Raw genomic sequence first — 16,208 nt, 5'->3', positions numbered from 1 at the left:
ATAAGGGTGAAGAACAAAACACCCAGAACTCCTGGTCCTGGGTTTCTGCAGCTTCTTATTTTTAACTGCCCAGCCCTGAGCTTGAATCTCTGACAACAGGCAGGTACATCCTGTGACCAGTCTTCAACAGGCTCTGATTTGCTGAAACCAGAAAGAACACCTTTCTAAGTCCTGTGCACCACAGCACAGCCTTTCCATCTTTTAAATTATATGTCAAAACTCACCTCCTTTGGGAACCTCCAAATCACTCTAAATTCATAAAACCTACCACCATGCACATCAAACACGCCATGCATTTGTTGACACATCAGGATGATATATAGTAGGAAAAGTGCTGGACCAGGAGTCTCAAGACCAGGGATTTATTCTAACTCTTGATAAATAATTGTGATCTTGGGCAAATCATCTCGTCTCACTGGTCTCAGTGAACTCATTTCTAAGGCTTCACTTCCTGCTCTGTGAGGTCACCTATTATTCTATGAATTTCATGTAGGGTTTTAAATGTACATATTTAAATGTAGTTTATTCCCAGGTGTTTTGTGCCATCTATGAGCTACGGTATCTGTGGACTTAGAATCAACCATCATTCTGCTTGGTGTGTGCCCAGCTGCTGGAGAAGAACCAAGACAAAGCTACCAAGCATAAGAACATCATTTTTTTTTTTCTTGAGGGTCTGAGGATGGAACCCAGGGGCATTTGACTGCCAAGTTACACCCCCTGCCCTATTTTTTATTCTTTAATTTGAAACAGGGTCTCACAAAGTTGCAGAGGGCCTCACTAAGTAGTTGAGGCTGCCCGGGAACCACGATTCTCCAGTCTCAGTCTCCCGAATGCTAAGATCATAAGCATGCACCACCATGCCCGGCAGAGAACATCATATTTTAAAAATGTATTTCTGTTAAGAAGATTTTATTTATTTATTTATTTATTTGGTGGTACTGGGGTGCCTGGAAGCCCTTCTACCTCCAGGCTACACTCCCAGACCTATTTTTATATTTTTATTTGGAAACAGGGTCTCTTAAGCCAGTGAGGCTGGCTTCGAACCAGTGTGATCCTCCTGTCTCGGCCTCCCAAGCGAGGGGATTACAAGCGTGCGCCACCACGCCCGACTGATAAGACGATTTTAGGAACTCATTTAAATCAAGGATCTAAAGTTTGCTGGCAAATAGACATTCCTTTTGGAGAGAAAAGAGATAGAGGTAGAGGTAGAGATAGAGCATCCTTACTGATAGTTCAGTGTACACAAACTTGTTTTCATGTATACAAACTTGTTTTCATGCACAAAATTACTAAAAATATTGTATAAAACTACTTAAATTACCTTCAGGTTATAGGTACAAGGTATTTGTGAAGCACATATATATCTTTTGTGTTTGAACTTTAATCCCATCTCGTTGTGCATATTTAAGTATTCATATACAAAATATCTCATCCAAATTCTTAAAACTCTTCTGGCCCCAAGCATTTTAGATAAGGATCTCTCTCTCTCTCTCTCTCTCTCTCTCTCTCTCTCTCTCTCTCTCTCTCTCACACACACACACACACACACACACACACACACACACACACACACACCAACCACATATGCATTAATGTGTTTAATCCTTAGGTGTCTGGCAAGCTGTAAAAGCTATCCTTAATAGCAGAATTGTTGATTCCATAATGAGTATTCTCTTCTTGGGCTTACAAACATTATGTAATTGCACCATCTTAATACCTAGTAAAAGTTGGCCTCTTTTATTTGGTTTATGCTTGGCAAGAGGAACAACATTGACCATGGCCTCAGTACTATAAAAGGACAAGTCCCTAAATAAGCTTGAACAATATAGATGTTCCAAATCTTGATTGCAACTCTGGGGCTGAATGTGCCGAGACTGTAGTGTCCTGAGGTTAGGAGGAACTGTCTTCATTCCTCCTGCAACGCAAGTGACCAAAGTGCTGCCTGAGATAGAAACCAGAGAGGCGTCCTCCTGGCATTCCTGAGCTGTGCTGTGGAGTGGAGCATGTGCGGACAAGAGTCCATCTGCCCTGAGCAGCTTTCTTCAGCCTTTGGAGATCCGCTCACTAGAATCCTAAGCTTCTGTTGCTTTTTGTAGCCCATCTGTGAATAACACAGTTTCTCTGCCTGACTCATTCTGTGGGTGTTCTGTCTCACTGGTCTCACTGGATTCAGACTCTGGCAGCTGAGTTTGTATAAAACTTCCTGCTGGAGACAGGAAACTTACTAGAAGTTGGTCAGGGATTTAGTCTTTCCCCAGGGTTGATAACCAGTACATTGAATTCCCCTCCCTTGGATGAATAGTGGTGTATACTATTTATGCTTAACAGGTATCAGTCTTCATGAGACTTTCGATATCGCTAGGAATATGCCAATTTTTGACTTAAAATTATTTGAATATAAATGAAACAATAGAAACAGGCAACACATAGCGGTTAGACACCTGCTGTGCGCCAACAGGTACTGCTCTGGGGAAAAAAGAGATGTTAAAATAAAGGGATCTGTGATAAATAGATCAAAATGTTGAGAGTGTCCAAGTAACCTTGGTGTCACCTTGAAGCAGCTGGGCAGGCCAGTCTCTGACTCCCAGTCCAAATAGCAGGGGTTAAAGGGCCATCCTTCATCATGCTCAGTTTTATTCAGATTTTCCACTGGCTGCTTGCACAAGGACATCGCCTTAAACTGTTTGCAGTCCTTCACTTCCCAGCGACCAAGAGGACTGCTTCCTCGCATGACAACACAACCACCCTTGTAGCCTAGAAGCAGAAAACAAGCATTTTTAGTGCCTGACAACAAAAACATTTTGTGCTTAGAAGACAGCTCTTAAGTGTTGAATAACTGACATCTCAATGAAGCCCCCAGACAAAAATAATAAAGATTAATAAATAATAATAAAGATAAATAATAATAAATAATAATAAAGATTCTTTGATTTTTGAAACAGGGTCTCACTGAGTTACAAAGAGCCTCACTAAGTAGCTGAAGCTGTCCGCAAACCTTGATCCTCCAGCCTCAACCTCCCAAATGCTGGGATTACAAGCGTGCGCCACCACGCCCAGCTAAAACTATTCTTTTTCATCCTTCAAAACTTAGTTCAAAGGCTGGGGATGTGGCTCAGTGGTAGAGCACTTGCCTACCAACCCGCAGGTCTATGGGGCAAGGGAGTGGTAAAACTTCAGTTCTAATGTCTCTTCCTACAAATCCATTACTGATATCTCTAAGCAGACACCAGCACCCTTTATTGGCATGATTATCTCATTTCTACTTATCTCTGGAAAAAAAGAATAGAAGATGGAAACATGAGAGAAAAGAGGCTGTGAAGCCTGAAATTTGGATATTGTCCACTTTGAGTCCAGTGGCAAATGATGGGAAACCAGAAGTGGTTCCTACATGGAATTACTGTATCTCTCATAGCTCAGTGGTGTGCTTTGAAATACCATTGTGGAAAGTCAACAATGGAAAGTGTCTAGAGCTCATCCTCTGAGGACTAGATTCAACAGGGGAAAATACTTACATAGATAATGCATCCAAGGTGGACTACACAGCGCACAACAAAGAACCAACTGTAAGCCTCGAACCACGGGAGAATGGAGAGGACGAGATAAATTCTTGAAATGTGAAAAAGCATGGAGGGCAGGAACGGGGGCAGACAGCAGGGGACAGGGAGAGGGAGAGGCGTGTTTTAAATGAGAAGCAAAGCACAGAGATCCCACACACACTCCTTCATCGTCGGTGTGAAATGTCTGGGAAAAGTGGTCGATTGTTTAGTGATGGATACAACTTCACTGTTTTCTTCATGTTTGTTGAACATCTTGGAACAAGACATATTTTTCCATAGAAACAATTTATAAATTAAATTAAGATCTTAAGTTTGTCAACAAAATCTATACAACTCATTAGAGAGCTAAAAAAAAAAAGCCTTCACATTTCAGTGAAGAGTAGTAGAAAGCAATTCTAAAAATAAAATAAAATGAGCTTTTTTTTTTTCTTCAATCCAGGGTGACTATTCGGTGAACGAAATCAACATTCAATAACCACACATACACAAAATTATACTTCTATAATGTGTCTGGTTAGGCTGTATATTCGCTGCTAGAGAGAGAGGGGACAAAACAAAACAGACAAAATCAACTCTCAGTTTAGTGTAGGAGGCAGATGCATAAACAGTTGCAATAAACATAATGTGAGGTGATATAATAAAAAAGCTGTGTTCACAGTTTGAGTTTAGTCCCACAGGTAGAAAGGGGTAAGTCTGTGCCCTGAGCCCACCTCTTGTTCCCCAGTCCAGGTCGAGGCTGCAGTGGGCTCGGGGCAAGCAGAGGCAGCAAGGACTGGTCCTGAGGATGGCTGAGCCCCCAGCCCCTGGAATATGCAGCTCCAGGAGCCCCAGACAAGGATGCAGGGGCCAAGTGGGGCGGGAGGCCTCAGAAAGGGTGCTGGTGTCTGCCTAGAGGTATCAGTAATGGATTTGTAGGAAGAGACATTAGAACTGAAGTTTTACCACTCCCTTGCCCCATAGACCTGCGGGTTGGTAGGCAAGTGCTCTACCACTGAGCCACATCCCCAGCCTTTGAACTAAGTTTTGAAGGATGAAAAAGAATAGTTTTAGCTGGGCGTGGTGGCGCACGCTTGTAATCCCAGCATTTGGGAGGTTGAGGCTGGAGGATCAAGGTTTGCGGACAGCTTCAGCTACTTAGTGAGGCTCTTTGTAACTCAGTGAGACCCTGTTTCAAAAATAAAAGAATAAAAAATAGGGCAGGGGTGTAGCTCAGAGGTCGAATGCCCCTAGGTTCCACCCCAGACCCCCCTCCACACACACACAAAGAATAGTTTTCAAGATGGGCTTGTTAACAACAAGCAATAATACAAGAAACATCTGAAGAGGTGACTGTTCTTGACCTAAAGGCACTTTAGAAATGTAGTCAGTTAGCCGGGCGTAGTGGTGCACGCTTGTAATCCCAGCATTCGGGAGGCTGAGACAGGAAGATCGCGGTTCGCGGACAGCCTCAGATACTTAGGCCCTTCACAACTCAGTGAGACCCTGTTTCAAAATAAAAAATAAAAAACTGGGCAGAGGGTGTAGCTCGGAGGTCAAATGCCTCTGTGTTCCAGCCCCAGACACACACACACACACACACACACACACACACACACACACACACACAGAGAAATGTAGTCACTTGGTGCTAGATATTTATCTTGCTGAATTTGGCTCCATTTTTTTTTTTTTTTTGGTGGTACTGGGGTTCCTGGAAGCCTTTCTACCTCTGGGCTACGCTCCCAGACCTATTTTATACTTTTTTTTTTGGAAACAGGGTCTCTTAAGCCAGCGCGGCTGGCTTCGAACCTGTGCGATCCTCCTGTCTCCGCCTCCCAAGTGTGGGGATTACAAGCGTGCGCCACCACGTCCGGCTTTTTTTTTTTTTTTTTAGATATAAGGTCATGAGCATTATCTTTGTCAGACATGTTTTGGTTGTTTTATGTCCACAGGAAGACTAAAGCTAGGGAAAATGAAGAGCAGGAACGAGGAGAGAGAAGACAGAGTACAAGGCACGTCTCCTGGAGGAATGGAACAGTCTGAGGGATGAGAAAAGAGAATAAAAAACTAAAGAATGGATGCTTGTGTCTTCAACAATCCCAGGTGCACACCAAGCTTTAGGCACCAGGCAAGGCAGTCCACAAGGAGCTCATAGACCTCTGTGTGTGCACGCTGATGCATCAAAGACACCCACATGCCAGGTGTGGTGGTGCTCGCTTGTAATCCCAGTACTTGGGAGGCTGAGACTGGAGGATTGCGGGTTCAGGGCCAGCCTCAGCCACTTAGTGAGGCCCTCTGCAACCTAGCGAGACCTTGTTTCAAAATAAAGAATAAAAAAATAGGGCTGGTGGGGGTGTAGCTTAGAGGTAGAATGTCTATGGGTTCCACCCCCAGTACTGCAACAACAACACAAAAAGAGACCCACAGAGGTTTAAAAGGCTTGTCTATGAGGACGCATGCTAAACATGACTCATAGAGAACATCTCCAGTGGCCCAGAACAGCTGGTCAGTACTGAAGACGCTGGGCGCTGGCAAGTTAGAAAGATGCCAGTGTGCAACGGCCTTTGCCGTGAGCAGAGTTTTGCAGACCTGTTGAGTATAATTTTGGAATGCGACTCACAACCCAGCTGGGTCGTGAGCAATGGCAACTGCTACATGCCCTGTGCAATGAACGTGAACTGTGGAATCCCAGGTGGAAGCCCCAAATGTACAATATGTGTGTAACTGTTCTAGTTGAAAAAGGAAGGAAAATGTGCCAGATGCCTTTGTCCTTCCTTTGAGGCATCCTGGTGGAACCTCCATTTACTGCAGAGCATGTGGGAAGCCTTGTACAAAGACCCTCCAACCTGGAGCCTGAGGTCTGGAGTTCTAGTCCCAGCACACACACTTAGCAACTGGAAACGATAGCAAGTTCATTAGTCACAATAAACCTTATCAAAAATATATCTAACGCCAGGTGTGGTGGTGCACGCTTGTAATTCCAGCATTTGGGAGGCTGAGACAGGAGGATTGCAGTTCTGTGTCAAACTCAGCTGCTTAGTGAGGCCCTTTGCAACTCAGTGAGACCCTGATTCAAGATAAAGAATAAAAAATAGGGTTGGAGGTGTACCTTGAAGGTAGAATGCCCCTGGGTTCCATCCCCAGTACCACAAAAAAAAAAACCCACAAAATCTCTATTTCTCTATATATCTATAATTATTCTCATGGGTTTCCATAAAGATCAAAGGAGATAACGTATTCAGCACTCTCTAAGACTAAAAGAAGAGCTAAAATGCACCTCAGATGTTGCTGTTCTTCTTATGGCCATTTTCATTACAGAAACTGGGATTTTGAGGCACAAGTCCTGCCTGCATGTTCACAGAATTTCTAAAAAGCTCGAATCAGCAAGTTTGAAATGTAATCTGCTTTTCTGTTGGTCTTGCATTTTGTCTCACTTCCCCACATCAGACAATGATTAAATAGCGTTGGCTTTAGATGCCGCAGATATTCCACTCATCTTCATTAGTGAAGGAGGGAATGTTCGCAAGCCACCGCGAGGATGAAAAGTGCTGCAAGAGGCTTATTGGTATTCTAAAGTGGTTAACTTAATGGAACATTTGACCCAAATTTTAGAATCTTGGCCCCAAAGAAGCAGTAAAGTGGTGTAATAAAGGGAGGCTGGGCTAAGGGAGATATAAACCGAATTTATAAGCCAATTCGTGGGGATGCTTGCAAAGCCAAAGGGTAAGGGGAGAGATATGGGAAATGGAAGAAGCATTTTTTCCTCCTAGATAAATTGTTCTTATATTTGATAACTCACTTCCAGTTGGAGAAAAACTATCATCCTATTCCTCAGCTGGTGAAATCACATTTCAAGGGATTATTATCCTTACCTGCCCACTCCTCTCCCCTCACCCCAAATTCCCCTTCACCTGCTTCCTCAAACACGAATGGGAAAACTTTCAGTAATTAAGAAATTTGAATGCACTATTCTGGTGTCCTCCATTTGATGAAATGACCTAATCATAGACAATTAGCTGAGCTGGGAAAGACTTCACCTCCAACCTCTCTGGTCAAATATTCAGAATAAGCCAGCCAGTCACACCAGCTTGACACCTGTGGGCAGGAGGGGCTGTGCTGGGCCTCAGTGCCAGCGCACATCGATTCTGACTGGGGCTGCCTGTTACGTCCTTGTTCCCTGCAACAACCAGTTACATGTTCACCTCTCAGATCCTCACCCTTCCCACCTTCCTGCTCCTTTCTTCCTTCTTTCTTCCACAGAAAGATGTGTGGCTCCTGGGGCCAGGAGGGCAAACTTTCACACTGAGCTTGTACATCTGCTGGGTACCGTCCTAGGCCCATGATGTGATCCTTCCCTGTCTGATCTTAAGTGCTCCGTGAGGCAGGGATTAGTATCTGCGTCTTCAGATGGGAAAATGGAGGCACTGAGGTTCAGTGACAGGCCACCGGCCACACGGTTAGTGTGAGAGCCCATCAGTATGGGTGGAATCCAATAAAGAGTGGTCGAATGAATGAGTGAACAAATGAATTCTCCTCACATTGGGCTCCTCCTTCTCCATGGAGCTCTCGCTCATTCCCTGCTCCTATATTTCTCCTGTGTGTGGCCACACAGTTTCCTTGAAGATCTATTCTGGCTCCTATACCTGGCATAACAGTTGTTTATATGGTTTTGGAAAAATAAAAGTGGAAATGTTCAAACGGTGCTGAGAAACAAGGCTGAGTTTGTGCTCAATGTGTGGTAGTTCATTTCAGAACTGAATTGTCCTGAATAGACCCAGCCTTACCACGCCGAAGTATCTTTCCCAAAGCACTAAAGCCAGAATACCATGATGATACATGCGTGCCTTTGTTTATAGCAGAACAATTCACAATAGCCAAATCATGGAACCAACCAAAGTGTCCATCAACAGATGAATCGATAAAGAAAATATGGTCTATATACACAATGGAAGCTTACTCAGCCATAAAGAAGAACGGAATAATGTCGTTTTTAGAAAAATGGACGGTGCTAGAAAATATTATGCTAAGTAAGATCAGCCAGTCTCAGGAAGCCAAGGGTCATATGTTTTCTCTCATATGTGGAAATTTGAGAGAAACTAGGAAATGAAAGAAACCTCAGTCAAACGAGGAGAGAAACCAGTAGAAGAGTGGAAGGGGGTTGGGGGAGAGGGGATGGGGAGAGGAAAAATGTGGACAGTTCAAATAAGGTGCTGTCCATACATGAATGTGTCATTGCCAACCTCACTAACATGTGAGGGGAGGGGAGGCGGGGCTGTGTGCACGTATGCTGTGTCACTTTAAATCTCACTATGATGTATAATTATAGTCTTATATCTCACTATGACATATAACTACAATACACAATAAAAGTATAAAAAAATCGAGTTGACTCAGGTGTGGTGGTGCATGCCTGTAATCCAGTACTTGGGAGGCTGAGATGGGAGGATGGCAGGTTCAAGACCAGCCTCAGCAACTTGGTGAGACTCAGTCACCGAGTGCGTAAAGGGACTGGGGTGTATCTTGGCGGTAGAATGCCTCCGGGTTCAATTTCTAGTGCCATGAAAAAAAAAAAAAAGTTCATTCTGGCTACTTGTGTCTGCTGTCTGGGCTTCTTAGTCCTTGCTGTATGTAGGGCACTTCCAAGAGTGCAAACCTGACTTGTTCTACCCAGATCCAGCTTCCCCAGATTCGGTTGACTTGGAGCAACCTGAGTGAAGTGCCCCTGGGTCTAGGAACAGAGCTTGGCGGTGGAACTCTGCGGTTATGTGTACTGTAACCAGTGATCTTCAGGGTTTCTTTTCCTCTGTTCAGATTCCTATAAAGCTCTCACATAACTTGGGAAAGCTTTTATAATGTCTTAACAAGTATGGCTCACCTATTTTCTTTCTCATAGAGCGGCCTTCGCTTACATGGAATCTTTAATCTAAGCACAAAGTACATTTCAGTTTTGACCCATTAGCTTCTCCCTGAGCGGGAGAAGCTACCTTATCCTCTTTTCCTTTAATCAGTGGCAACAGTTAGTGGGCATCAAAACCATTTTCCCTGTTTACCCTGAATATTTTATTTCTTTAAAAATACCAAGGGCCATAGAGTGCCTTTGTTGTTGCCATTTCTAATAAAACAGCAGAATATCTTGATGTTCTGAGAACAGAGAGTTTTGGCATGAAAGAAAGGAAATACAGATAAAAGACAGGTTAAGTAAAAGCCTCCTCATAGACCCGCATCTAAATGGAGAGTATTTCATCTTACACATACGCATAGGAACACAAACACATTGCAGATCTGTCCACTCAAATGGACCAGACACAAGAACAAACTTACAAAAAACGAGCACCTTTATGCCTAGATTGTGCATAGAAATAACACCATTTCCCATCAAAAGGACCAGCGCTCCTGATGAAATGGATACATCTAAGTCTGGGGTAGAAATGTGCGTCTCATCATACCAGATAGCAAGAATGCTATCAAAGACTGTGAGTAGCCTGTCAAAAGGACCCAGGAGGTATCCCTGAGGAGAGTCTCATCACAAGATGGTGCAAGTTGAGGATTAAAAAGGATAATTGCAGTGCACACACGTGTTCACAATGCTCACTTCATAACAACGCTAAAATCCCTCAAACCTTTCATTGACACCACGGAAGGACAGTAATGATCATTTTGAAAAACTAGTGCAGGGAAGGAATTAAGCACTTATTCTGGTTTCCCAATAAAAATCATTCAATAAAGCAACTAAAATATTGATCAAGGGAGATTTCTTCATTATAGAAATATTTCAGGTAAAAAAATAAGAAACCCGTGATGGATGCTGGGAATATAGCTCGGTAGTAGAGGGCTTACTTAGCATGTGCAAGCCTCTGAGTTTGATCTCCAGCACTGAAAGAAAAGAAAAGAAAGAAAAGAATCCCTGAATGAATCAATGGATCTATGCATTAATCATCAAAACTGCTAATAATACAAAAAGAAAAAATGGAACATTATGTGCCTTCTGACAGAACATGCAACCACCTAAGAAATGGTTTTTCTAAAAAAAAAAAAAAAAATAGTTCAGTGGCAGGGCACTTGCCTGGGATGTCAATTCTTGGCCTTGAAAAAAGTAAAAATTTTAAAACAAAACCAAACCTGATTTTGATTGGGCCTCTAATTCTAACTTTTTAAGAGTCAAAATATTGATTTTATAGAAAATAAAGAGGATAGAATAACACATTAAACAATATGATGGGGATACAATCAACAATGCATACATTTTAGGAAAATTTATAAAGCAATCCATTTGTACCAACAAATAAGTTTTAAGAAAAATAAAAGATGGGTGGGTGTGGGAAACCTAGATATTAAAACAAATGCTAGGAAACCTATTAACCAATTGTAATGTGCGAGCATAGATCTTGATCCAAACAAACTGGAAAACACATTATATAATATTTATGGGTCATTCAGAAATTTGAGCATTAAGTGAAAATTTACGATATTATGAAATTATAGTTACTTGCAGGTATAATTATTTTATTATCATGTTTTAAAAAAGAAGTCTTTGGGGGCATAATATTGAAATATTTGTGAATTAAACAGTATGATGTCTGGGAATTGCTATGAGAAAATCTGAGAAGGGGTGGGGGCTGCGACTAGGTTGGTGGTGAATTGGTGACTGCTGATACTTGGTGAAGGGGAGGTGGAGCTTCAGTATACTATATGATGAACATAATACGAAGCCGAGAAAAAAGGCAGAACTGTGATTTCGCCACAAATTGTGTGTTTTGCTGGTATGACAAAGTCTTGGCTGAGTTTATAGAATCCACAGGCTTCCTGTTGAGTGGTCAATTCATAGAGTCAGTTTATGCTGGATTAAGATTCTGACATGGGGCCCAAGCTAATGGATTCTTTTGTGACAGGCAGGAGAGAAAATGTGATTTAGGGCGGTGTTTCTACAAGCTAAAATTTAAAAGAAAAAGGAAAACATAGGGGCCTTTATATCGCTATTTTCTTCAAGAAAGATTTACGTTTTTATCTTATTCAGAGACAATTTACTCAATGTCAGTCAGCACGAGCAACCAAACTGAGCATCACAGCATTATTTTTGCTTCAGGGAAAAGAGAAAAAGAGTAGTGCCACTCAAAAAAAATTACAGCAGAAACTTATGAATGACAAGGAGCTCTGCTTCATTTCCAGGTTTTAGACATCTAAATATGCTCCAAGGAAGTTAACATTAAACCCCAAAATTTCATCTATTTAAAATGTATTAATTTATTTTGACAGGTATAGACATTCCTAACAAAATTCCAAAGTATACAGAAATGATACCTGAGTTTTATTTTTTTTTTTTGCAGTATAGTATGACATGGAACTTTATTATTCTCTGCAATTTAATAATAGTCATAGAGTTGTAGAACATGAAGATTGTTCTATTTAGTGAATTGTAAGGTTTCTCATTTAGTGCTATGAGAAGCTGCCAGTTTCTATACAAATTTCTTAAACGGATGTGTGTACATGCACACACACAAATACACATATACAATCTAATTTGTCTTAGCTTCACCTTGTTTAGAATGTACAGTTTTTGAAAAATTAACATTTTTACAGCTACTTTAGGTTCATAGCAAAATTAAATGGAAAGTACTAAGAATTCCCATATATCCCTTCTCTGACTCCCACACGATCTCTCTCACTATAAATGTCATACATTGTCTGGCATATTTATTACAAGTGAAGCTACACTGACATATCACAACAACCCAATGTCTCTCTTATTCCTGTCATTCACTTCATTTATATTGAGGTAAATATATAAAAATAATATGTAATATAATTTATGTACTACTATAATTATCTAAGTATAATTACATATATTGATATATATTGAATACACATATTGAATATATTATCGCCATTATTATTTCAACATACTATTATATATTAGTTCAACTAAGAATAAGAAAACTAGTCAGGTGTGGTGGCACACACCTGTCATCTCAGTATTTGGGAGGTTGAGACAGGAGGATTGCAGCTTTGAGGACAGCCTCAGCAATGTAGTGAGACTCTCGGTAACTTAGTGAGGCCCCATTTCAGAACAAGAAATAAAAAACGGGCTAGGGATGTAGTCTGGAGGAATGTGGTCAGTACTCTCCCCAAAGAAGATTTTTAAAAAGTTTTTATTTTACCTTCACCTATTCATTCTCCAGTTTTCTTCCTTTATGTAGATATATTTCTTTATAATTTTTCTTCCCACTGAAGAATAGCATTTTTTGGGAGTAGGGGTATTTAACCCAGAGACATTCTATCTCTGAGCTATACCCCTAGCCCTTTTCAGTTTTTGTTTTGAAACAGGGTCTTTCTTGCTAGATTGCTGAAAGTCTAAGTTGCTGAGGCTAGCCTTGAACCTGCGATCCTCTTGTCTCAGCCTCTCAAGTACTGATATTACAGGCATGTCCCACCACACCCAGAAAGAGCTACATTTAATATTTATTGCAAGGGAAGTCTACTAGCAAAAAATGTCCTCAGTTTTTGCTTATGCGATGAAATATTTACTTCTTGTTTACTTTTAAAGAATAATTTTACAAAGTATAGAATTTTATGTTTGTGGTTTTTCCTCTTAACACTTTCAATATTGGGTGCTACTTTTTTTCTTGATTGTATAGTTTTCAAGAAAAAAGTTAAATGCAATTCTGACTTTTGCTCCTCCTTTATTTTTTGAAGTTGAAATACGATATGCTTACCTGTATACTCATGTTGGGCATTTATTCTGCTTCATATTCTCCGAGCTTCCTAGCTCTATGGTCTAGTATCTGGCATTAAACTGGGATTTTCTTAGTTATCATTCCTACAGACATTGGCCGCATTCCTTTCTCTCTCTCTTCTCTGATAGCCCCATTTTAAGTATGTACACATTTTGTAGCTGTACCACAGTTCTTATTCTGTTCTGTTGTTTCCCCCCCCCCCCCAGTATCTCTTTATTGCTCTCTCTTACTCAGTTTTGGAAGTGTTTATTGTCAGATCGAGCTCAGAGATTCTTTCCTCCGCCACATCAGGGTGCTAATAAGCCCACCAAAGGCTTTCTTCAATTCTGTGAGAGTGGTTTTCTCTTTTCATCTCTAGCATTTATTTTTTAAAACTTTTCTTAGAATCTCCATTTCTCTGCTTACATTATCCATCTGTTCTTGCATGTTATCTACTTTTTCTACTAAAGCCCTCAGCATATTAATTACAAGCTTTAAACAATTGCTTATCTGGTACTTCCAGCATCTGGAAGTACCAGTTTTGATGCTTGTTCTGTTTTCCTGTGGGTTTTGCCTTTTAGTAAGCCTTGTGACATTTTTGTTGAAAAGTGGACATGATACACTTGGCGAAAGGAACTGCAGTCAATAGACCTCTGGTGGTGTGGTGGTAAGGTGCGAGGGAGAGGAAGAGTGCCACATCTTATGACTCAGCCTCAGTCCGGATGATGTGGTACTCCTGGTCTGTAGCCTTCACCCATGGGTGCTTCTCTTTCCTTCAGAGGAACAGAATGGCTGGACAGAGCTGGAGTCGAGCGTTTCCCTTTGCCCAGATAGGTTAGGCTCTGATTAAACTCCAGCAGGGCAGGCAGGTGAAATGATTTCTCTTGGGGTGAGAATTTGTTAAGAGAATAATTTTCTAATATATATATATATTACTGGGGTTCCTGGAAGCCCTTCTACCTCCGGGCTATACTCCCAGACCTATTTTTACATTTTTATTTGAAAACAGGGTCTCCTAAGCCAGCGCGCGTGGGTGGCTTCCGCCTCCCAAGCGCGGGGATTACAAGCGTGCGCCACCACGCCCGGCTCTAGTATATTTTTAAATGGTTTATTTCCCCTCGCTTTGCTGGGAAGCATGAGGAGATTTTCCCCCTGATAGTCACTGTGAGGACATAACAGAGCTCTGGGAGGGAGAACTCACAGAAGTGTCAGAGCTTCGGTGACTGGGTCCTCCTGGAGTGTTAACACCCAGGTTGTCTACACGTACCGCCCGGCAGTTCTATCAGTTACAGTTCAGGTTTTACTATCCCAGTGCTGGGTTCGAGGGGTTTCTGCTTGGGAGTTTCTGCTCCAGTGGGTTGTGGTCCTCTGTATCCAATCTGGAGGGCAGTGGTTTGCTCTCTAATCTTATGTTTCTGATGGATCTAAGGAGAACTGCTGCTTGAAAAGCTCATTTGTTTTTTACATTTTGTTAGGATGGTATGGCAACATTTTAAAAAAAGCTTTAAAAAGCTTTTTATATGCTGGATTAGGAATTTGAAAATCTTCAAAAAGCTGTGTGTGTGTGTGTGTGTGTGTGTGTGTGTGACTGGGGATTGAGCCCAGGGGCATTCTACCTCTGAGCTACATCCCCCAGCCCTATTTTATTTTTCATTTCAAAACGGCCTCACTAAGTTGCAGAGGGCCTTGCTAAATTGCTGAGGCTGCCATGGAACCTCCAATCCTCTTGCCTCAGCCTCCCAAGTACTGGGATTACAAGTATGTGCCACCATGTCTGGCCAAGTATAGGTATCTGAATTACGTATTCAACAGAGAGAATGTAAATAGACTTTCTTTGATCTGCTTTTCTTTTTTCCTTTAATTTTAAGAGGTCTGCCGGGCGTGGTGGCGCACGCTTGTAATCCCCGCGCTTGAGAGGCGGAGACAGGAGGATCGCGCAGGTTCGAAGCCCGCCGCGCTGGCTTAAGAGACCCTGTTTCCAAATAAAAATATAAAATAGGTCTGGGAGTGTAGACCAGAGGTAGAAGGCTTTCCAGGAACCCCAGTACCACCATAAATAAATAAATAAATAAATAAATAAATAAATAAATAAATAAATAATTTGAAGAGGTCTAAGGAATCTTTAAAAAAAAAACATTTGAAGATAGCTTATAAGTACTGAGGAAACATAAGAGTATAGGCATCAGTCAGACCCTACTTTAGGGCTCCGTGACTTTTCAGGGTGCTCGCATTGGTGGCTGGCCTTCCAGAGAAAGCCTCACATCTTAGGTATGGGGAAGGGATTCTCACAGGCTAGCCATAATATTCTGTAAAGCTTTAGGCAAAATGCTACACATTTTCCTCTGCAATAAGAATGACTAATATTTATGACTGACAATGCAGCAGAAGCATGTACTACTTCATTAAATCCTCACACTAATTCTGTGTGGTAGATACTATTGTTGTCCTTAACTATGAGAGAACAGATAATGGAGAAATTAAGCAACTTCCCTAATATTATACAACCAGGATTTGAACTTGAGTCTAACTTGACTGTGGGGACCCATTAAATATATTCTACTCTGCAGTGCAGTCTCCTATGCAAATTAGCATCATTTTACCCTTGATGAAAAATAGTTCTGATCCTAATACTTTTCTTGTTCTAAACCTTCCACAGCTTCTCATACCTAAATAAGTGAAAACTCTAAAGTTTGTTGTCTTAAGCTCTGGTTTGAGTGGAATCCTCTGGCCTTATCATTTACAAGTCCTCATATGTCTTGGCCTCTAGTTACAGGGAGCTATTAAAACCTCTCAAAGCTGCTCAGTGTTTCCTTGGCTCTATCTTTGTTTGTGCTTAGAAATTTCTTTTTATCTCTACAGCCATCAAGTCTTGTCATGTTTCAAATCCCAAGTGAAATGCTTTCATTGTATCTCCAATGGGAATTGATCTTCTCCCTTTTAACTTCTAGTGTTTTATCTTATA

General features: G+C 41.4%; 1 protein-coding gene across 1 annotated transcript in view; it reads right to left on the bottom strand.

Moving 5' to 3' along the window:
- The window catches only part of PLA2R1 (phospholipase A2 receptor 1), a gene marked incomplete at both ends in the record, with an annotated part of 111,688 nt that overhangs the window by 40,694 nt on the left and 54,786 nt on the right, over positions 1–16,208 (bottom strand). Inside the window, one exon of the mRNA XM_080689393.1 lies at positions 2,552–2,754. Within this exon, the coding sequence (XP_080545519.1) occupies positions 2,552–2,754 (203 nt within the window). The remainder of the gene's footprint in view (positions 1–2,551; positions 2,755–16,208) is intronic.

Source organism: Muscardinus avellanarius (genome assembly GCF_963383645.1).
Source record: "Muscardinus avellanarius genome assembly, chromosome: 2".
Classification (NCBI taxonomy): Eukaryota; Metazoa; Chordata; class Mammalia; order Rodentia; family Gliridae; genus Muscardinus; species Muscardinus avellanarius.
The sequence above is the reverse complement of the archived record's forward strand: the minus strand, read 5'-3'. Positions and strand labels throughout refer to the sequence as shown.